Genomic DNA, 24,284 nt, shown 5'->3' on the forward strand with positions numbered 1-24,284 from the left:
TCAGAGCAGGGCCAACACCAAGTGCAGACCAGGGCTTTGTCCAGTTGTGCCTTGAAAGTCTGCAAGGGTGGAGATTCCTTCACCTCTCTGGTTTACCTGTTCTAATGCCTAATTATTTCCACAGTGAAATATTTTTCGTAATGCTGTGCCGTTGTAGGTCCCTTTCAACTAAAATACTCCATTCTGTGACCATTGTCCCTTGTTCCCCTGCCACGCACCTCTCTGAAGGTGCTGCCTCATCTCACATTTTATAATGTGCTTTCACACCTCGCTTTGTCAACTACATATTCTGTTGAGAAACAGTTTTCATTTTTTTTCTGCTGTTTTATGTATTTCATAGATTTCATATTGAAATCTATGCTCAAATTTTTTTGGTCAGTGACCACACAAAATAAAATATCATCAAATATTCCTATTTTTTGAAAGCCCATTGTATTGTTAGTACTTGGTTTATTATCCCCTATAACGTGTACATATAATGAACTGCCTTCTGTATTACAGATACACTGAGCTTCCCTGTAATAGCAGTGTCAGGTCCTTGTGTGGGTATCATTCTGTTGCAGCAAACATCTTGGGCTTTTTTTTTGGCTAGGAATGGAGTCAGTGTAGAGAGTAAATTTGAAAATGCAATCAAGTACAGGGTGGAGAGCAAATAGCATGGTAATATGTGTGTATTCTCATTTGTTAAGGAGAAACTAATTTTAAAATTTAGTTATTGTGCAATCCAGTATCATGTTGGTCAAATTTAGATTCATGGGTTTTTTTGCACCTTTAAATCTCTGTTGTTTTTACTTGCAAGTTAATTTAATCTTGCGCTGCACGTAATATGTCACTGTGTTCCCACATGAATTTAAGATAAAAATAGTATTTTCTATGTATCAGCCCAGTTTTTCTCCAGTGAGAATGTGTTAAGGTATTGTGTTACTGCCATATAATTATAACTGTCTTACATTTTTGGCATTTGTTGAATTAAGCCCTTGCATACTTCCTTACTATAAAAATGTTATTTGGGTAAGTTACTAACATAATAAACTAAACGTTTTAAAATTATATTCCTATACACATGTTTGTAGGAAGAAGACCAAGATCAGGGTGCAGTAGGTGGAAAGGAAGACCAAGATCAGGATGCCAAAGGGGGAAGGGAAGACCAAGATCAGGATGCCAAAGGGGGAAGGGAAGACCAAGATCAGGATGCCACAGGTGGAAGAGAAGACCAAGATCAGGGTGCAGTAGGTGGAAAGGATGACCAAGATCAGGATGCCACGAGTGGAAGGGAAGACCAAGATCAGGATGCCATGGGTGGAGATGAAGAAGACCAAGATCAGGATGCCATGGGTGGAGATGAAGAAGACCAAGATCAGGGTGCTGTAGGTGGACAGGAGGAGAAAGCCAATAAGCCATTTCTTTCTCTTTCCCAAATTACTGCTTTGTTAGAAGAAAATCTAGAAGGAGTTGAAAAGTAAGTAGCAATGGCAACAGTGCCAGAAGCAATATAATAATGAAATAAAAATTACAGTCTATTTGCTGGATTTCCTTTGTGCTGGTTATTAGTGTTTAATTGTTCACTTAATTCATTAATATTTAATATGATTCACAAAAGGTGGAAGAAATACTGCTGATCTCAGATACAGGCTATTTTACTGTATTTCCTATATCTCTTGATTTTGCATTGTCTCCTTTTTCTTCCACTTGTATTTCACATTTATGTACTTTCTGAATGTACAACAGCTTTAAATATGCTCTAAATGTAATACTAAGGTGTAAATAAGAACAGGCCAATACTGAGGTTTTGTTTTGCTTTTTTTTTTTTTTATAATGAGTCTCCTTGGTAACTTTTTTGATAAAATGTTTAAGATTCTGTACTGTGAGTTACTGAAAAATAAAAAATATCTTAAAAGTTCAGAAGGGGATGAAAAACTTAAGAAGGTATTAGTAGTTCCCCATTACGGTGCACTGGGGAAACAGGAGGCAACCACAGACTTTTGATGTAAGCCAGTCTTCTCTTTCCTGAAGCAACACTCTCCCTTGTTATTAGTGTATAATAGCAGCTAAATTTAGGAGGCCAGGAGTTCAGCCTGAGACCCAGGACTTATATTTTAAAGATGAAACTTTTCAGAAGTGCCCAAATTATTTAGGAGCGCTTGTGTCCACTGGCACATTCTTAGTGCATCGAAAGCCAAAGGGCTGGGCCACTGGTCTAGTTTGGGAAGGAAGGGGTGGGGGGAGATAAAAAATCCAACCTTGTTCCTCTTAATAGGTAACCATTCAACAGAGATTAAAATATTATTCCTGAAATATATTCTGCTCCTCCTGTTTGTCACGATTCTGAGGAAAAAAGGTCTTTCTGGAATTTTGGTTTTTTTTAAAGAAAACTGGAAAGAAAACTTGCTACCGTCAAAGAATAATAATACAAAAATTCTTTCCTTTCCTGTTTTCTCTTGCACAATAGATCTCTTTAAATTTAGAGGAGACTGAATTGTACAACTCACTGGAGACTAAAATGTGTTTAACAACACGATTGGTTGTGAAACTTTCTCATTAAGAGTGGAAAGAAAAGCACTGAAAGCTCATAGTCTCTTTCTTATTCTCAGCTGATCACGTGTATGTTTACTGTACAAGGGGAATGTAAAGTACATGCTGCATCTGACTGAGAACAGGATAGTTACAGGGTACTTTATGCACTCTAAGCAGTTTAACAGCTTCATTAAAATTTTGTTTACCACAGTGCATTGTGTCTATTCGCAAGAGCAGTTTGAAGGCCTCAGCTAAGGTTAGAAAATCAGAATAGATCCCATTCAGTAGGAAAATTTTGGTGTCCTGCATTCCCATCTACCAGGGAGTTTTATACCACTGTCCATCTCTGTACGGCTTGAGCACCTTCCATGAACAAAGCAAAAGCAGTCGGGGTAACGAGGAAATCCAACTGCCCCATCATTTCCCAGTCATGCACAGACACTGTTGTCAGTGACATGCCTTAAAGAATATTGAAAAGATGAGTTCTGGCATTGTTAGCAGAATCAGGGAAAATCTAAATCCCTGAGAAGCTCTGATTATGAAAACACAGAGTTGGCAGAAGCTTCAGAAAGAGAGGATATGGACTGTTTCAAACGCTGGAAAGTTCAGCTGGCCCCGTTCCACTTCTATTTCAGGACACAGTTAAGTGTTTTTAACCGACTTGCATGTGTGCAGCCGTACAAATTTGTCATGGAGAACAAAGGAATACATGTTTTAAACAAAACTGATTGGATTATATGCTTTACTCTGTTAGCTATTGAGGCTTTAATTAAAAAAAGAAACTCATCTTATTTGACAGTGTATCTGTACTGTCTCTGTGAAACTCCTGAAAATCTAATGGTTCCCTATCAGTAGGTCTGGGATTAATGTCCTTCTTAGGAAGGAATGAGAAGGGGGGAGATTGGGAAGACTTTGCTTTTTTTTACAGGGGACTAGAAACTCTGATCAGTGGCACCTGGATCATCAGGTATAGTTAAGAATCCTGGGATTGCTTTAATGTAAAACTTAACTACCTGAGACATGGCTCAAGTTGTACTGGAAGAACTGCAGAAAGGTCCCAGCCCCAATCCCCTCTCTTCATGCGGAAAAATGTGTGCAGTTATTATAAAAGACATAACTAATTCTGTGTTTGGATAGAGCAGACATAAATGTGTCAGCAACACATGTGGCCTCCTACAAGGGAGCGTGTTTTTTCATAAATTTTGCACGTTGAAGTAACTGGAAAAATTTTCATCTTGTGCCAGTAAATAGGACGAGGCTCTTTTTAAATGTCGTGACCATTACAAAAGTGCAATTTAATTTCTAAATATTTTAGCTACTTGCAGTATTTATACATTATATTATTTGCATTAATTTTCAAATGTAATTTTTCTTCAGAGGAAAAATAATCTTGAAATGGAAACCTTGAAACAGAAACATGATCTTATTATTACTGTAAAACTGTCTCAGAGTGAAAGAGTAGTAGTAGAAAGTAGAGACTAATTGTTTCATTTCATCCTACAAACAACTTCCTGATGAAATGTTTTTTTCTCCGGGATTTTCAGTGTATTTCTTCTCAGTTTTGTAAGGCTATTATTCTCATTCTTTCATTAGTCATATCTTAACATTTAAATAGTGTCTGCTGAAATCTGTAGGTGGTAGTTTACTTTTTGCAGCAGATATGTCCTCTGATCATAAATGTTTGTATCTAGAAATTGATGCAGCTAAGTTCAAGAAATTATGTATGTTATGTATGTATAAATAATATAGTAAATAATAATAACAAATATTATTTATATAATTGCAAACAGATGAAGTTAATCTTTGGAATCTGTAATTTATTTCCTTAATTTCATTATTTCACTCATTTTTTCTTTTAGAATGTTGGAAGAATTTCTGAATTTTACACGATTAAAGACATCTTGGAGAAAAGCTGTTTTAATCGATTATTACAGTACGGGATTTCTGTGGGCTAAAGAAATGAACTTCAGTCTTATACAACTCTCAGGATTCATGGAACTATTAAATTTTGTCTTGGAGAACATCAGTGGTAAGTATAATTAAGAACTGTAAAATAAATGTCTGAAGTGGAAGGCAAGAATGTTTTCCAGTCATTTTAATAAAGCAATATTTAATTACAAATAATTGTAAAATTACTTATTTTCCTCTTGAATATAGGCATGCTAGACCTTGTGCCTGAAAATAATTCTTATCGGCAGATGTTAAAACTTTCATTAGAGAAAACTGTAGTCCTTTGAGCATAATATCCCTCATTCTTTGTTGGTACAGTATGTGGTACAAATGGGCCAGGTCCTGAAGAGACCTTTTCTTTGCTGTGGTAAAATAAATAATAATTACAGTAGTGTGAGAGCAAGGAGCTCCTAAATTCCAATTCCAGCTGTCTCAGTGACTGACTCACTGTAGCCTTGGGCACATTTCTCTGCTGTTTGAGATATTCAGTACATCCTGTAGCATTACAGCAGGTGAATTACATTTATTTTATCCTTGGAGGTCAACTCACAGGCAGCTTTCTATATGGCAAATGCTGCACTTCTGGCACAGAATGTATGTTAACTAAAAAATGATGAGGGAAGTAAACTGGCATTGCTGCTGAGGGTGAAAAATGACAATGAAGGGACTGGAACTCCTGTGGCTATGAGGAAATTTGCAACAAAGCTTGGAGCTTGGGTCTAGTGGGAATGAGAGAGACAGAAAATAATGGTAGCAGTGTCCTCTAAAACCTTCTTTTTCAGAGATCCTAATGCTTGCTTAACATTCACTTTGAAGGTGATTATGTGGAGAAAAGCCCATCCCAGAGGAAGAGTGAAAGGACTCAGCAGTTCCATTCAAAGAGAAGGCAAATATTTAAAATCAAGCTCATAATAGTTATTATACTCTTTCATTGTAATTTAGTTCAAGGGCCTTTCTGACTTGGAATTTTGACAGAACATGTACGTGCTTTATGATCATTGGAATTCCAGTTGTCCTTCCTGTCTCCAATGAGAAAGTATCTTAACATATGCTAACTGTATTACTATAACAATGGGGAGGAATGGAAACCTGTCAGAAATTAGTTTTATGAGGCTGTGTAATGCATGTGTACACGACGGGCTGGTAGCACAACTGATTATTAAAGCTGACTGACGTTCTTCAGGAATGTGATCTTGGCTGCATAAAGCTTTGCCAAACTTTAACTCTTTAAGATGAAATTTTCCATGGCAGTGTCTGCCTCGGAATAATTTTTATATATAAAATTGCAGCTGATCCCTTTCAGTGGGCTTGCAGACAGAGGCTATGGGGAAAAAAAAAAGTATTTTGTATCTTTTTTTTTTTAAACAGCTCTAATACCCCTGTGCTTTGAGGTAAAAGACATAAGGTTTGGCAAGCAAAGGTTGTGAATTTGCTTTTTGCTGTTCCTGTGAAAATCCATTTGGATTTGGCTAAAATACAAGGGGTTTAGGGAAAGAAAATGCAGTTTTTAAATGCTTACAGGAGTGTTCTTATATTTTCTTCACAGCTAAGTTCCCTGAATAATCCATTTTATAAAATACGCTGTAGCCCAGGGCTGAGATGAATTTCCTTGTAATTACTGTTCTCAGCTGGTGCAAGTTTCCAGACCAAACATTTAAATTAAGAGCAAAACTCTAATGTCTTCTATATTAATGACCCTTTGCTTTCCCTTCCCTGCACTGGAGACAAGCAGCCTGGAGAATTAAACTGATTTGGCCCCAAAAGCAAGAGTGGCATGGAGCAGGAGGAATGGATTTAGAGGAGGGCAGTGGAAATGCATTTAAGACTGGGAAAGGAGAAAGGAAAACTGGAGGCTTTGGTAGATTGGGAGCCAGAATGAGTTCATGATTTGATTCCTCTTCTGTACATTGAGGATGAAGTGCTCCTTACCTCACAGAAGTTCTGTGAGAGCCTTCCTGAGAGAGGTGGGCAGGGCTGAAAATCAGGTGTGCACAGGAAAGGGAAAATTTGGATGAGCTGGCAACAGATTTGGGTCTGGGTGATCCTGTTCTGTGGCTTCACTTCCCTACAAAGGGTGGTATTTCTGGTTCTGTTGCTCTTCCTCGTTTCCCATGGCTTCCATTTCCTCCACATTCTCTGCATTTCTTCCTTGTCCCCTCCATTATGGTTATTTATATTGTGCTGCCTCTCTTACTCAAAACTGAGGTGAAGTTTTCAGGCCTTTGATTACTGTACCACTAAAGGGCAAAACTATAAAGACCAAAAGTCTTATAAGTCTTTTAATTTGTTTTCTGTACAAAGAACCAAGGAATGTATCAGTAGAGACTTAAAACAGGAAGGAAAATAAATCTATTTCACCACTGGTGTGTATTTCCCCATTTTTTGCTGTAGATTTTTTAGATAAAAACTGAAAAAGTAAATTGTGTTCAAAGCTTTGTTTTTTAAACTCCCCGTGGTTTTAGTGATGGCAGACACTGTGTGCAAATCAGAAAGATGAATCCTTTCTTTTTATATGTTCAGCAAACACTGCTATATTTCAGATTTTCCTCTTTGTCAAGAAAGTTAACAAACAGAATTTGAATTCTAATTCAAAGCTGCTTTGGCACTTAGTTTTGATTTCCAAGGTAAAAAAGTAAGGTAAGTAAGTATCTGTTCTGGAGAGGTACAAAAATATCTTCAAGTTTGATGATACATGGAGGGTATTATGCATATTCACGTTTAATTATGATTGTAAGCACTTAAAAAATTTGGTTTCACTTTTTAATATTTGTTCCTGTATTAGTGGGTTATGTTGTAAGGGACATGGTCAGAAAAATAATATTTTACAATACATAAACAGTAGTAAATTTATTTTAAAGCTAAAACATACTCTACATCTCAAATTTTCATATGTTTCTGCCTGTGGTTATCTCTGCATAGGTAAGAGGCCAAGCTGTACTATCTTGAGCACCCCTTATTATGATCCTTGGTGATTTTGTGATGGAATTTTAATGGACACTCTGTTGATGAGAATAATGCCAACAGAGAGAAGTGTTTGACTGCTGTTGCTTTTTAAGTTTTGTCATGGCTCATACTAAAACTTCAAGAAGTCTTTTTAATTAAAATGGGCCAAAAAGCCCCACCCCACCTTGTCAAGTTCATACATAGTTTTTGTTCTTTGGGATTATTTTGCAGACAAACATATGACCTTAGGAGATAATTTAAAAGAACTGGAAAGAGCAATGGCTGAAATAGGAGAAACTGATTCAGAACAAGGAAATGACTTGAATTTCTTCAGCATTGAGCAAGGCAAAGCAATCATTGATTACTTCATTAACAGGTATTTATTGCTACAGAATCTGTTATTTCTTATTAAAGTAATTTAACATAGTGGGGAAATTACTGGTAAAATTATTGTTGTTGTTATTATTAAATACAAAAGAATTAAATTATTCACATATTAAAAATTACTAAATTACTGTTATTTAACTGGATATGTTCCTACTGTGCCAACATACTGCACAGATAAAACCTTAAACCGTTAAAAAGAAGAGAGAATAGGAAAAGAAGAGAGAATATACAAGCAGCAATAAAAATCTAGCCTCAGATGTCAAAGCCCAGAAAATAAATTTAGACTGGAAGTTTATCAAACTGTAAGATACTACTGAAAATATTCCTTCTGGGTTTTGTTTTGAGTAATAAAAGGAAACAGAATGGTATGTAGAGATATTTTTGATTTGTTTTTAAAACATACTACTTTTAAATTCCATCCGAATAGAATTTTAGGTCTTGTCTGTAACTCTAAAGTCTGGCCTTGACAGCTGTAGTGGACTTCTTAAGTGATTAAAAGTTTTTTACTTTACAGAGGTAAAACTTAAGGTTACAATCATATAGGAGTCATAAAAATGTTGCATTTCAAAACCAGCAAAATTCCACTGTCTGCATGAAAATGTTTTCTGACAAGAGATACAGAAAGAGATGCAAACAGCAGTAATTCAGTTATTCATCTGCGAAGAATAAGAGTCTGATAGCACCTACTATATAGTAGTGTGTCCAGACCTTTCTCCGCTGACATTCCATGTTTAAGTCAGTGACTGTACTCACACCCCACTGTTTCCAGTGCATGATGGACAGAGTGGTTCTCACGCTCTTTTATCACCCCTGAATGTTGGGGAACAAGGAGATGGACAGTTGAAAGTCGCTCTTGTGGTATGTGCTCATACCCTGCACTGCATCTGTAGCCCTTGAGCCCATTTTTTTACCTGAATGGTGGTTAGAGGGGAATTTGTGGCAGATGGGCATAAAAAACTCCGTAAGATCGTGACTGATCCATATATAGTTTTTTGGGGAATTTTCAGACTGTTCTTTTGCTAGGAAAAGTTTGACACGTCAAAGAGGGTTTTTTTAGAGTGTTTTCCTGAATGTAGAAAAGTATTTCCTCTTGAAGACAGGCAAAAATATTAGGATAGTTATGAGCCTTCCAGTTTACAGCACTTGGATTCAGACAGGAGATGTAAACCCATCACAGGCGATTTCTCTTAAAATTGGCTATAAAGTTTGTCTTTTTCTCCTGCTCTCTGATTTTTTTTTCTTTTGTATCTTTTTCATGGAAAATACAAAAACCCTTCGGGTTGTTCCCATATGAAATGGGAACATCTCTTTAAATCTCAAATTTCTGTAGTCAAGGCAAACCCATGTCCTGCCAAGTACTAGCCCTAAACTAAAAGGAAACTTGGCATTTGAGATGTCTCTCTCAACTTCTTTTACTTCTCCCTTCCTGTCTGTGTCTTTTGTGTATTTATATGGAACAAGTGTTCTCTCCAAATAGCGTGTCTACAGCTCTTTTATAAATTATCCATTGAGAGATATCTTGTCCATGAAGTAATTCCTTCACAGTCACAAGAATTTCATCCAAGAGATTAGGTGCTCCATCCTTCTACCACCAAAGTATTAACTGGGCAGGAATACAATCGAGCCGCAAGACTTTTGCAGCAGAGTGGTATTTTGGCTGCCAGAATTGTGTTTTTATGTTCAAACTGCTCAATTTATTACAAGTGTATGCTGTTACAAGGTCATGGATATACACATATACACTGAAATGTGTTGTATGTGCCCGGTTTATGCATTCCATTATTTCAGTCATTGGAATATTTTTTCCCAAATAAGAACAGAATCAGCAAACTTACATGAGTGTACTTTGAACTTTGTGAACTCAGAAATAGGTTGACTGAGTTATTGAAATTAATGTATCACTTCAACATTTTTTTTCTTGTTTTATTTTAAATGATAGGCTTATAGCTTTTTTTTTTTTCCATTCAAGACAGGATGACATGTTGTAGTTCAGATCACATTTTTACAGGTGAGCTCTAAACCCATGAGATTTATAATGGAAACAGGGACAAATGCTTAACTACGTTGGCACAAACTGTGCAGCAACTATAATGACACCTTCAGGTTTGGTGGAAGGTGACAGTTATCATCTTTTTATCTTGTCTCCTTGGGCAAACACACATCAACATAGCTCTTGACATTTTCTTTCAGGAAGCAGTGGAGCTGGGTAAATATGTCATTGTTAATCACCTTCAGATTCTCATATGACATCATAAAAGGGTCTATTCCTAATCTTACTTACACAAGCAAAATTTTTTTTGTGTAATTGCTGAAAACACTGGTATGGAATTTTTTAATTGTTCATAACAGGAACAAAAAAGCATTTTCTATAATATTGATTAAAGAAAGAAAACTACACTGTGTAAACATGGATGTATAATTTATGTGATTTGATGTAAAGAGCATTATATGGAGGAATTCCTTCCTTGATACAGCATTAAGGGTGCCAGGTTGAACAGAGTTCTGTTTAAAAATGAAGACATAAAATTCAGAAATGCCAAATAAAATTACTTGTATTTTTGGGGATGTTATATATTATTTGTACCTGTAACATAGTACATAAAGAATATCATAATACATTTGGAGGGGAAGGGAAAAAGGCCTGATTTTTAAGTGCTGTAAATCTGTCTCATTTCCAAACCACTGGAATAAGTAAAAGAAAAAAAGTCTGAAATGCTAATTTCTCTCAGTGCAGTTGGAAAGATGTATGTCTTATTTCTTGTGTGTCTGTGATGTTCCTAAAATATTTTTTTTGTTTTTTTTTTTCAAATAGTCCCTGTTAAAATTTTGCCAAAGAATAGGTGTGTATGTGAGGGGACATGTATTTCCATACATTGGTACGAGTAATTTCCAGGTTAAGTCCTGAAGTCTGTTTAAACATAATTTCTCTGTCCACTGAAACATGTGAGGAATTCTTTGGTGAAGTGCTGCAATAAAAATGTAGTGCAAATGAAGTGGCAAATATTGTAAGAGCTTAATTAATTGCCTGTGTGTTTTGGGTTTAGGGGAAGGCAGCCTGTAGCTGATGGTGGCCAAACTTGTTGTGCAGGCCTTGCAGGTGCCAAGGCAAGAGGCATTGCTGGCCCATTGAGGGTTTTCTTAAGAGTGTCCTGTCCCTAGCTAGAAAGCACAGGAACCACTTACAGATGTTCCCTGCAAATGTTGCTGTACTTTTCACGGATACATCAGGCAGGAGTGCGATAAACTGTTGGAATCATCCTTCAGCCTGGACTTGCTATGAAATCACAGAGCTGTGTTTTAAATTATATGCCAAAATGACGTGACAGAAGCCAGAATGATTTTAAGAGAAGTAATTGTAACAGATGGACTGTGACAAACGAAATCTTTGATTAAACAAATGCCATATCATTGATCATTAGAGAAGGAAACAAGGAAAATTATTTCAAACACGTGAAAAGGAAAGCCGTACATGTTTTAAGGAAGATAAATATTTTGGGCCATTGAGAAAGTCTATTTAAAGTTACTTTTGTTGTAATACACAAAACTGCTGTGTATCAATCTAGTTTTTTAGTTTGTCTTTGAGGAAATACTAAGCTGATTTTGCTAAGTGACCTCGAGAGAATAAATGCTTCCATTCTTTATTGTTTTGGTGTTCCAAGATCAAACTTGCTCCCTGGACTGGCAGCCCATCCCAGAATCTGAAAGTTGATTTGGCTTTGTTTCCCTCTTGTCTGCTATTGCTGATATTAAAGGCGTAAGTATCCTGGTGATAAGTGTTTCAGGAATTACTTTTTTCAGAGTAGAACTTTGTCTTCTCAGAGTTCAATTCCATAAGGACTAAGAGGATGTATTTTTTAGTATCATACTGAATTTTCTGCAGCCATCTGATAGTATATCCTGCAAACTAAATATGCTGCATGTTGTACCTGAAGTTAAACAATGTTCTCTTTTTAGAATTTGGAGTATTACCATGCTGGAGGATAACCCTTAGTTTAACAAAATTTGTAATATTTTTATCTTTCCAGAAATTTACAACTGTAATAGTCCATATTCTTTTGTTTTTCAGCTTATTTAAATTTTATAGAGTGTATGAACTCCTCTTCCGAGGTCCTAGAGGACTTGAGTTAAGTGATGAGGTGAGTCATTTATATAGATGGAACTCATTATGCAGAGTTATTTAACGAGTGCACCCTGGCATATGTTTTATATTGCTCAAAGCAACTTCATGTCAACATTGCTATGTTACTAAAGTAAAATGGCTGATTAAAGAACACAAGTTAGATGTTTTGATCCTCGTATTCAAAATTAATTTTGGATTTCAAAAAAGTGTAAATGCAGTGCTTGGTTAAGCTGTTAGTTGTGTTAAATCAGGAACACTTTTGTGTATGTATTTGTAAGTTGATGCATGTAATTTGAATTAGCAACGCATGAGTCTGGCTCTATTTTAAAGCCAGCAGTCAAAATCAGAAAAGGTTGTGTACCAAGCCCAGTCTGACCACAGCCCCAGTATTTATGTATGCATGTGTATGTACAGAGTTTTGTTTCTGCTGTAGCCACAACAGTTAATTATACTGACTGTAAAGAAACAAGCAAGCTAGAAATTGTGCATTTTGGAAGCAGTTGGTTAATGGCAGTGAGGTGGCTTGACTGTAAATTTTGTCATGCATTCTAACTTGCACGTGAAAAAATACGTAGGAAAATGTGTCGATGCAGGATGTGGCCTTTAATCAAATGGACAGATTCAATCAATGAAATAAAACCCTTCTTTAGCCTCACTGTGCCTTTTGAGGATATATGTTACAATACATTGAAAAAGATTTACATTTTAAGTTTGTATTGGGATACAACTGGTTGCTCAGAGAGGCACGGTAGTAAAATTTTTTTGATGGCACTTATATTTTAGCTTATCAGTACACAGTGAAGTTAAAATTAATGCACTGGAAAATTTTCTTTACACTTTGAGCTGGTGGTTGGACTGTTTAAATGATGTGAGATAATTTTTTTCTGTGTTGCTTTTAAATATTATAAAAGACTTTTCTTGACGTGGATGCAAATATTTGGAATTTATTCTGATAATTTCTAAGGTGGGCTGAAATTCCAATTATGATGCAGTCAGTGACTAAACTGTCAATACATAGGTAGAGCAGGATTTAAGAATTACTATATTAGAGTGGGTGTTTTATATTAGCTAATTGGATCAATGGGTGGTTAGCACATCCTAATTGGTAAAAATTGATTTTAATGAGGCTTTGATTAAGTGATTGTTGTGTAAATTTGGGTAATGTATCATATCAGTTTCAGAATAGTGTAAAAGAAACGTCTCTGTGTTTTCTTAAAACCCATTTGTGGTGAGTGAGGTCAGCACGGGGCTGTCCCAGCCACGGAAGGATGGTTACCCTTCCCGGATGCTGGGGAGCACCATCTCTGCTGAGGGTACCACCTCCTCCAGGGAATAGCAGAAATGGATTGCTGGGAATGACTTGGATGAGAGAGAATCCATCAAAGCAACAAGTGCCATCTACAGTTATAACTGTCACAAAAACCTGCAAGACTGTTTTTAGCCATAACTCCTGTACAACCATTTCGTACCTATGGCACCACTTCAGTTTAATGCATTTTGTATTCTGAGTTACATGGCAGAGAGCTTTTAATTTGTCCAACCACACTCCAACACCCAAGAAAATCAATAGTTATATTCTGTTAGAGTCTATTTTGATAGGGTGATGCATTGTTCTTCAATAAGTAACAGTTTAAGGCATCGAAGCTGCACATACAAATTTATGGCATTATTTGTGCTTGCTTTATGTATTAAAGTGTAATGAGAGGTGAATCCAGCATAGACTTCAAGCTCTTTTGCTACAACTTTGTTATATTTAGAAATGCTTATGCATAAAGGAGAGCATTACTTCTGTATTTCCAGTCCCTTAGAGGAGCAGCTCAGACCCCGAGGAGCTGTTGGGACTGCCATGGTTTGGTGTGTGTCCCTGTGGCAAGAGCACACCTGGAGTTGCCTGCTCTGCAGTGGATCTGCTCAGGGAACGGGAGATCCACTGGGATAGCTGTGTGCTGAAATTAGACAGTAAATCTGTGCTGAATCTGGGCTGACTGCAGTCCTGCCATGTAGACCAATGTATTACAAAAAAAAAAGGCCACTCTAGACACAGCAGAGCCCACAGCTGGATGCGATCCTGATTCTGAGTTGAGAACGATTAATGTCTAAAAAGTTTTCTTTTAGCTCCAGCAATAAAAGCCTGTTCTTTTGGAACAGGGCACTGTAAATTGTAATGGCCAGATTTGCCCAAATAACAAGAACCACGGCGTTCCAAGAGCTTAATTATAGTATTATCTCCTTTTGCAAATGAACACTTTGAGACAAGTCAGTGAAATGACTTGCTTCAGCAGAATTGATTTGCTTCCACTGAAATGGCTTTAGCTCAGTGAGATGTGTGCCGAAAGAATTACCTACTGAATAAAAGCCCAACAGCCTAACGAGGAGAGCTGCTCCTTTAAAAGAGATGCAGCTACAACAAATAAAAGCCATACTCAGTGTTTTAATGGATATCCTTTCAGAGAAACCGCAGTGTGTGTTTTCCAGAGAAATCTTATAGCGATGGGCTGTAAACTCATCGGAACTTTTATTTTTTTTCTCTAGCACAGGCAATTATACAGTGTTCTCAATCAGGTTTCCTTTTTGATCTTTCACTGCAGTTATTTCCAAATGACCCTGTCATTTCCTGTGTGGAATAAAATCAGACAAGAAAAGGGAAATGACTCAAAAGTCAGATTATGCATACAATATCTGTGCTACTGCCACTTAACAAAATTTAAGTTATTTAAATGTAGCACATAATTAGTGGAGCTTCACAGTCTGATTAATATTCTGCATTTGATGCAGCTAGCATAATGGAGCCACCTTTGTAAAATACAGACAGTGTTAAAGTCTTTAAAAAAGTAACAACTGCCTAGCTAATTTAAATGTATTTTTTTCTTGCATTGGCTAAAGCCTTCAAACCCCAAACTGCCTGAGGTGATCATATTGCCTAGGAAAAAAAAAGGTTAAAACAGAAAGACATGAATGCTTGGTTAGATGATAAAACACACATCACACTTCTAACCTACTTTGACAGTATTTAAAATTTAAAACTTGCCTTTCCAGTTATCAAATCCCTTACTTCTCCTTCGTTCCAGATCTACAAAGACCTATATATTATGTATGCATGAATACCTGTTAGAAAACATGACGGTACAAGGAACTGCTGAGAAGTGTTAAGATTGCCAAGTAAATTCATTGCTTTTTTTTTTCCTGTTACTATTATGAGCAGTTCCCCCTATTTGGAATGATTACGGAAGAAGCTGTGCTTTAGCTGTTCCGTGGCTGTGATCCAAAATAAAATGCATGTAGTGCTAACATACTAGGGTTCTTCAGGAATATTGTTGTTAAAGATACTGTTTTTTTCCTTTTGCCTGTTCTGGAGGTTTTGCTCTCTAGCTGTGATTTAGTGCACCTATATTAGCCTGCAATTTCAAGGAAGGCAAAAGGACTACAGACTAAATCTTGATGTGCAGGGATTCAGTGGAGCAATTCCTATTAACACATGTCAGATCTTATAACAAAGGTTTAAATTGTTAATACGTGAGTTGTGTAGAAGTTTTTATTCTTTTCTATTTCTATGTTCAGTTAATTTATTTTGCTCTGATAGGATGATATATTACAGCCCATCTTGTAATTTTTTTTCTCGCATTTACAAATTTTACCTTATACTGCAGTTCATGTTTTTTTGCTGCTCTCTGTTGTGTATTTTTGGATGGAATGAAGCTGAGGTCTTTTGGGATTATGTCTGCTTTGAAACATTTCCTAATAAAAATAATGTGGTTGGTAAATCTAGTTTTATTCCTAGTTGCTTTAGCCAGCCTGATGGAGTAATCTGCTATTTTATGGCCCAGATGACTAGCTAAGTTTGACTTCTTGAAATAGTAGTGTACAATGTAATTTTCTTTAGAGATGTCATAGTGGGTCAGGTTGCAATAAAAATATCGAAGATTAAGTTTAATGGCAGTGCAGATTCAGTATTATAGCAGTCACTAGATATCATCCTCTGTACTTAGAGTTCCAAAACAGTTTCCATTAATGCCTTCCTTCCATGTACTCCTTACTTTCTGAAACATTAAGCTTTTGGACTATGTCTGGTCGTTATCCAATTGTGGGTTGGGCTGTTTTTTGGAGTTTTTTAAGTTTGAACAAAATCCCTTCTGTGTTTGAATTTAAGGGGGCGAATAGGAAGAATATCCTATTTGAAAGCTAATAAAGTTGTGGGTTTTTTTTTTTTTTCTGATGGCAAAAGACCTGAAGTCTGGGACTTGACTTTGATATGTAATCCTCATTAGGTGTTGCATATTTAGATTAACTAGTTAATCAATCATTGTTTAAACAAATTTGCTCAATGATTTCTTGAGAACTGCATTTTAAAGATCTATGAAAACACAACATTTCTACAAGCATATCAGTTCACACTAGAGAGACTCATTCCCCAGCTAATGGAGTGCTTTTCAAAGCCTGGGGGTTTCAGATATTTGAAATGCTTAAAAACCACTGAGTTGATTTTTTGTAGCTTTGTTTTGTAAATATCACCATGGCAAAGGCACCAAGAGGAGCATAGGACTGGAAGGGATGTCTTCAATTGTCAGCTCTACTGCCTCTTTCTCATAGGGAAATACACATAATTCTCTTGAGAAACTTGTCGAACTCCAGTTTTAAAAGTTAACTTTTTTTTGTCTTTGCTCTTCCACTTAGAAAGCTGCCCTGGTGCCTGGTTTCTGTAATGGTTACAAAACTTCAGTTTCTAGTCTGAGTGTATTCATGACAAGCTTATGTGCATTTGTCCTTGTGCCAATTTGTGCCAGCATTGACCTTTAGCTCTCATTCCGTCCCCAGTGTTTATTTTTCTGGTGTATAAAGAGACAGCAATCTTATTGTCAGCCTTCATTTAGCTAGACTAGAAAAGCCAGCCTTCTCTAATCTTTGCTTTCAAGGTAGACTTTTGATATGTGTATTCCTACCAAGGTACCAGCCTCTAGTCATCCTGTTGGCCTTTTTCTATAATTGTTCAGCTTTAAATCAGCGTTGTTTGAACATAAGTGACCAAACTGACATAATATTGTTGCTGAGATAAAAGCAAGGCCTTGTAAAATATCAATAGTGCTTTCTTTTCCTCTGCTGGGAATAGCCTACATGATAGGTCCTAGAAGCACATTTTATGCCTGTATCATGTGGCTGCCTCCTTGTACATCTGCTGTTCTGGTTCTCCTTTATTACTGTATTTTCCAGCTGAGGTACTCCCAGTCCACAGTAGGTTTTAAAAACATTATGTCCCCACAATGTCACCTCCCAATTTGTCATTGAACACAAGAGTGAATAGTCTTCAAGGCCATTCAGTCCCGTCTGTATGATATTCCTGCCTGCTTATGAATTGATCATGTCTCTCACATGGCTTTTGTCTAGAAAATTAGTTATTTAATAAACTATGAAATTAGTCTGGCATCATGTATCTTTGATAAACTGATGTTGTGTTACGTTCCATTTCTCTTTCATTTCCATGCTCTTATTTATTTTTTCCTTCAAAACAAGTTCCTCAAACCTTTACTGCTATGAAGATCAAAACTACAGTTTCAGGAGTAGGTTCATTATTTTATGATTATGAATGTTTAAAACTAGCAAACTGGTACTTGGTCTTTTGATGTCTTGAGGGGAAATTTTTGATGTCCATTACAGAAGTGTGTCATACCCAAGACAGGATTACTGAAGCAAGCAGCTGCAGAGCCAGTGGATTTTGTGACAAAAATCACGGATATCCGGATCCTTTGATCTTGAAGCTTGCTATGGCTATAACCAGAGAGGTCTTGAAGGACTTGTGATTAGTCTGAATGAAAAGTGGAGTCTGTTGGAATAGTATGCAAGTATTGCTTTAAATATTTAAGCATAATTTGTGCAGTAGAAACTACCTTTGTTTTTCAGAGATTGTTGTTGTTGTTATACTCATTTGCCAGCAGGGGAAATACACTGACCTTTAGCAGTTCCATTTCCATGTAGGTCACATGCTGATGGTCTGCTACAGCAATTTTAAAGTTCCTGAGTTTTGGTAGCTGAACTGCATTGCCCTGAAAGCCTGTCAGAGCTCCAGGGAGCTGATGGAATTCTTAAGCCAGTGCTGAGTACTTTTACAATGCTTTAGAGAATGATTAATGAAATATTTTTAAAATTTTTTTCTTAGGAAACATCAAATACAAAACAAAACCTGCTCTTTAACTCAGTAACACGCGTGAAGTCACGAAAGAAGAGAATTCAGGCAGGAAAACTGCCAAATAGCTGACATAGGCTGTGCCTTCAGTTTACTGAGCACGATGGTTTTGACTCAGCCAGCCTTTAAACAAGCGCCTCTTTTTACGAAATTGGGAACTTTAATTTCAATGGACCTATTCACCATACACAGAGTTAAACTGAGAATTGACTGGGGTCACATTGTTCAGCACCCTGGAGGATGAAAAGCTAAAAGCACTAGAGAAAAAAAAAAAAGTAAAATTGAAGCTCATCATAACTTTTTAGTTCAGTTTTACAGTTGACAAAGCATCACATTTTTCGACTGTATCATGTTAAGTAAGAGAGAGGAAAAAAACCTTGAATTTTTGGCATGAAAACATTTCTGGCACTGTGCAGGAATTAATATATACACAGATGTGCTCTATGAGTTTTTTCGTTATTTATTTAGAAAGTGGCTTGATTTCTGTATGCGTGTGTTTGGGTGTATGTAAACATACATAGTTGTGATAACAGCCCTAATGACTTGTTTATTTGCTGGAATGCAGGTCAGCTAGGAACTGTAGGCTTTGACTGGAGGGACAGTCAGGATGTTAATGACAGCATGTTTCTGCTGTTCATCAGAATATTCTATGATCCAAATGATTAAGTGCTATATCCGAAGACTAGAGCACGTATTTAAAAATAGTTATCAATCAAGATGTAAATTTTAATAGAAGCCATTGAGATTGGCAGAAATTACTTGGATGAATTTTAAAGCGGTTAAGCAAAGTAACTGAAGGCAGACTATTAGGGTATGAATTTTGTTTTACTTTTCTTGTATTCCTGAATAGCTCACTCTGTTGATGTCCTTTGGGAGCTCTACTTGTTTTACTTGACCAGCGTAAAACAAAGTACTTGGAGCTGAGCAAAGATGACTAATTTTGTTTCATAGAAGATTCTAAGATTTTTGCAGTTTGACTTAATTCCAGTTTAAAACAGAAAAATAAACACTTTTAACAGAATTGCTGTTCTTAGATGTCTGTGTTTAAACTCTCTGACACCAAAGCAATGCTCTTGAAGACCTTTTCAGAGCCCAGGCTCCATCCTGGTGCCATAGAGTGTAGTTGGCTCTGCAGGAGCAAGGCCCACATGATTCTGGGGTCTGTGCTGTGCCCCCAGCTTTCCATATGCCAGGTTGGGGAGCCAGAAATTTAGAAAACAGGTTCTAGGTCAGCCAACATGGCAAACTGTTGAAAGAGCTTTTTGTACATAAGCTGGTGAGAGCCAGGTAGGCTGCTGCTGGAATGTTAGCAGGAAGTTATTTACATCCTCACTTCTAGGGAGTTCAAAGAACATTTGAGAGGAATCTGCCAAAAAAACCCAAACCCAAACCCAAAAAAAACCCCAAACCAAACCAAAACAACAAAACAAAACCCAAAACTAAAACAAAACAAAACCAAACCACAAAAACACAAAACCCCAAAAAACCAAAACCAAAAAAACCCAACCAACCAAACAAAAAGACCAAGAAAAACAAAGGAACACATTTTATTTTGAACCGATGCTGTTTTCAGTGTTAAACTCTTCCATGTAGCATAGCAGGGATCAAGGAATTATTCAAGAAGGTGCCTCATTCCAGTATATTTTGCTGATTCAGATTTAAATGCCTTTTTTAAAAGTTGTTTGCCAGCAGGTACCATTTTGGTACCATTTTGGTACCTGCTGGTCCAGTGTGACTTACTGGTTTCCAGAGCAATTGCCCAATTTTCAGAATTTCCAGCTTAATTTTTGTTCCTCGGCAAACGTGAACTTAATGGTATAATGAACAACTATTTTTATACCCCCTACCTTTGTCTGTAGCTTTTCATCATTTTGAAGATTAAATTGTATTCATAAAAGAATCTGTGGAATGGGCAAGTGATGTGATACTTCATGGGAATGTATCCCCATGGGTGAATAGTTATGTATCAAATTCATACATCTTGTGACCTTATGTTATGAATAACATGTTGACCTTATTCATATAAATAAACAGCATGACATTTCTTTACTATGGTGATTTATAATCAATATACGTTTTAATAAATTTTTATCCATTTAGTTGATGTTATGAGGACAAATGTAATCCAAGTCTAAAGAACAGACAAGTTTTGCAGTTCTTTAAAGTTCGTTCTTAAAATGCACCAGAAAGTTTGCATGCCTTCTAACTTCACCTTGAATTTTACAGCTTGTCATAAGATACAACATAAAGTATTTCTACTGAACATTGAATCTGATGTATTTGAATTTTTAATTCGTAAAAGTTATTTTGATTTCCTATAAATATGCTAAGCTCAGCAAAATGTGGTGTTACTCTTTAGAAAGCTGAGTTTTATAGGATGTCTGGTTGGTATGTGAGGTAACTTATATTGCTACTTAGGCTTACATTTAATAAACCTTAGCTAGGAAAATTGTTTAAATTTCAAAGAAAAGATAATAAATAAAATGAGGGCATAGAATATTAATGTGAGCTGTGCCTTTATTTTGTTAAAGCATTCAAAGTTAAATAGTGGTGGTCTGTTAACAATCTAGGGCTATTTGGCAAGTTTCTAAACTTACTCAATAATCAAAACATAAAAGGACAATGGAAACTTTTCACAATAAAAGAAAAAGGAGTTGAGTACAGAAACCAAACAAATTATTCTCTGCTTTTTCTTGGTAAGGAGGTGAACTTTATAGGAAGGGCAGCAAGCTCTAAGTTAGGGTTGCCTTTTCCTGTCTTTGTTATAAATTACATCTGTCTGTGAAGAATCCTCTCCAGTTATTTCGTGCTTCATGGCTACGGGGGAGGTGTGCGTGTCTCTCTGGAATGGGGCAGAGAGAGACAGACTGTGGGGGAAACTTCTTCTCATTTTACTGGTTTGTTTTTCACTTAGGAAATGGCAATTCTAAGCATTAATTTGCCTTGCTTACTAAATATACAGATGGATAAAATTCCGAAGATCCCAGCTGTGTAAATAGAATATTAACAAAACAACTGTTTTCTTCAGCATTTGTATTATTTGTTCTTTGCAGCTTGCTAGACTTTTGAAAGACTTTGACATCATTTAGGTTCAATGTAATAATTCAAAATGTGTTTATTAATGGCTTGAATGAGGAAAACATTTGACAAAGGGATGGACTTCATCCAAAACATAATGCTTGATTCTTTCATGGGAGTCTGAATACACTGCAACAATATTGTAAGGCACCAGAAATATGGGAAGGAGCTGCCAAATGGTACTGGAAGGAGAGCCATGTACATACTGGGGTGCGGTGTGCTCTCCATCTACCTGGTGAGCACCCAAAGAGAATAAGCTGAGAGAGCTCATGTATGACTGGACAGACAGGAGAGAAAGGGACCAGAACCAAGTCCCTATACTATCGATTTGAAGCTAAGACTTCATTATGTATTTGCAGCATTGCACTCAGAAGGACAACATTGAATAGGTAGAATATACTGTGTCTCCCTGGGGAGAAAAGATGGCAGCTGGAGCATTTTGGTGTATTTCATGGTTAAGACTTTTATCTGAAGTATTTTATGGTTTGGCTTCCCATTTGCACTGTAGAAAATTTGGTAGTGAACTCATCCTGAAACTCCTCTTGACCTAATTAAAGCAGAGAAAAGGAATACTTAATTATTTATACTTAATGTTTGCTTTCTCATGCTTATGAGAGTGGGCAGGCTCTTTGGCTGACTTTAGGATGCTAAGGTGGTGAGAGTTTGTCTTTTTTTTTTTTTTCCCAAGTTGATTTCATCCTCCCATTTTGTTCTTGTCTCAGACTGCAAAGCCTTTGCCAGAGCCTGTGTGGGCTCTGCAGACTTACACTGACGATGGTGCTGAGATGGGGATAAAACAGAAATAAACCCAGATGTTTTAAGCTGAAATACATCAATTTTTTGCTCTCCACTTTTATGAGAAGTGGTCCTTCTGACCTTTTTGGTTGGTTCTACAAGAATCCAACAACATTGTAAAAACATATTGCAGAAAATATTCTTACTACTCCCACAGCACAGAACATTCTGCATGAATTACAGGCTAATACACCTATTACTATTTTCGTAGTGTTAGAATTCACGGGCTTGGTAAAAGTTTTGTTGTCTCTGTTCAATTCAAATAACACTACTCAAGGAACAATATCTCCTGTGCAGTGACTCCGTAGTTTATTTTGACTGTGCATATCACATTTGGCTTATGAACACAGTCTGAGGAAATGGCAAAGATTCTAAGAGATAAAGATGAATGTTGTGTGCTGCATTTATAGGAAGGCCATCCAAATATGGTTTCAGAGTTGTGATAACATCCTGTGCTTGAGAAGTCTTGAATTTTGGATTGATCAAGGCTGTGGACATGTTTCAGGCACTAACAGGCTGGAATTCAGGTCTACCTCTTTAGATTTACTGAACGTTGTGTGTTGTGAATACATTGCAACTATGGACAATGTGTGTGGTACTCTGGTTTAATAAAATAGAGGAGGGCTAGGGATGTTCCTTGGAGATTATTCTACTTTGAATATCTGCCTCACATTCTCTCAGTTTTTCTTAGCATTCATTTTGTATTCATGACACCCGCTTATCATTTTTGTCTCTGTCTGTTATACATTTAGGATCTTACTGATTTTCTTTTGTTCTAAGGAAGATACTGTGCCAGCTTTTTGTATTCCTCAGGAGTTAGGATGTGGTTGAAGATTTACATTTGGAGAAGTGTTCAACTACCTGTCATGATCTTATTTCCAATGAAGTATTGAAAGGTTTTACCCTTGCTTAGGCTTGTCATGGTAAGACTATTTTCAAATGTTAGCATTACTGTTGTCCAGGCAGGTCTAGATTAAAAGAAAGTGAGGGCTGGAGTCCAAGTTGCTGACTTTTCTCTTTATGTTTTTTTGTTTTGGTTTGGATTTTGGTTTGCTTTTGTTTTAAATAATCCTACTGGTGGTCCATTGTGGTGCCCTCTGAGGCCTGCAGAGTCACAGTGGCCCCTGGGCACCTGAGGAACCACAGTGTCACACAGCCCTGGCAGTTCCTTGGAAACACACACGTGCCCTTGAGTCTCTTGGCACTGTGTGCATACTGCTATGGAACTGTGCACTGAACCACCCATTTCTGTTTAATAATCATGGTTTGTTTGAGAAATCAAGCAGTTGTCAAGGGGGAAGTAAGGAGCCAAATGTTACTCATTTTGCCGTGATTTTATCTTTTGTCCCTCCTTCTTGCTTGCAAGTACAGCTCCCTGAATTACTGACTGTAAAATTAATATCATTTTCTTTGCAACCCTGGCACAGCCAAACACAATAGGAGAAGGTAAAGACAGGATTTCAGTCTTATCTCTGTGTGTTTCCGAACTACTGCTGGTTTGACTTCAGTTCCTACTCGTGTTATTCTTACTGGTTTTATTGCAGGATATTTAATTGTCTCTTTGTTCTGATCAATCCTCAGTTAAATGGATAAATAATAAAAGAAAGAGGGTACGTAATCAAATTACCAGGAATAATTGATCAGTCCAAGCATTACTGGAACTTTGTAGTGAGAAAGAACAGGGCTTTGGTATCAGAGTCAAAAAGGCCAAGCGTTTAAAACTGACAACACAAACACATTGCTACATTGGCACATCTTTGTGAATTTAAATTACAAATTATTGTGTATAATCAGAATCAGAGCAACTGAAAACTCATACAGCATGGATAGACTTTATTAATTTTGGATACAAATGACAGGCATTAGACAAGCTTAGAAATCTGACAGACCAGGAGAATCTTAATATTTGACAAGTGCAAGATAAAATGAGAATTTGTCTTGTGGATTGCTTGTGGTTTTTTTTTTCTTTCATAGCAGCAGGAACATTACAGAAACTATTAAGCAGCAAACCATATGCACTAGCATAAAATGTAGGAATCTGCAGTAAGGGATCTTGTTTAGGTAACAGGAAAGTTTAAAAACATCAGCAGGACATGGTGTATTGCACAGGGGACTGTGGGTTGCTCTGGGAACTGGGAATTAGGCACTAAAGTTTTTCAGAGGTCAGCTGCCATTTTCATGCATTTACCACTTTGCAGACCATAATATGAATTGTTCTCATTTAATTTCGTAGTGAACAAATACAATTAAAAAGATAAACCTGCTTTCTTCCTTAACATTTATCTGTTAGCATACCAGCAATTGTAGTAGCAAAATGAAATG

The 24,284-nt window shown here is 36.7% G+C and overlaps 1 protein-coding gene across 1 annotated transcript in view; it reads left to right on the top strand.

Annotated features, from left to right (window-relative positions):
* Window positions 1–24,284, top strand: part of CABCOCO1 (ciliary associated calcium binding coiled-coil 1) — a 226,414-nt gene that overhangs the window by 178,495 nt on the left and 23,635 nt on the right. Inside the window, exons 3-7 of the mRNA XM_027896466.1 lie at window positions 1,074–1,110; window positions 1,207–1,459; window positions 4,374–4,543; window positions 7,639–7,783; window positions 11,861–11,930. Of these exons, the coding sequence (XP_027752267.1) occupies window positions 1,074–1,110; window positions 1,207–1,459; window positions 4,374–4,543; window positions 7,639–7,783; window positions 11,861–11,930 (675 nt within the window). The remainder of the gene's footprint in view (window positions 1–1,073; window positions 1,111–1,206; window positions 1,460–4,373; window positions 4,544–7,638; window positions 7,784–11,860; window positions 11,931–24,284) is intronic.

The sequence above is a fragment of the Empidonax traillii genome, unplaced genomic scaffold (genome assembly GCF_003031625.1).
Source record: "Empidonax traillii isolate 1590-97213 ecotype Southwest subspecies unplaced genomic scaffold, ASM303162v1 scaffold498:size1131258, whole genome shotgun sequence".
NCBI classification, from domain to species: domain Eukaryota; kingdom Metazoa; phylum Chordata; class Aves; order Passeriformes; family Tyrannidae; genus Empidonax; species Empidonax traillii.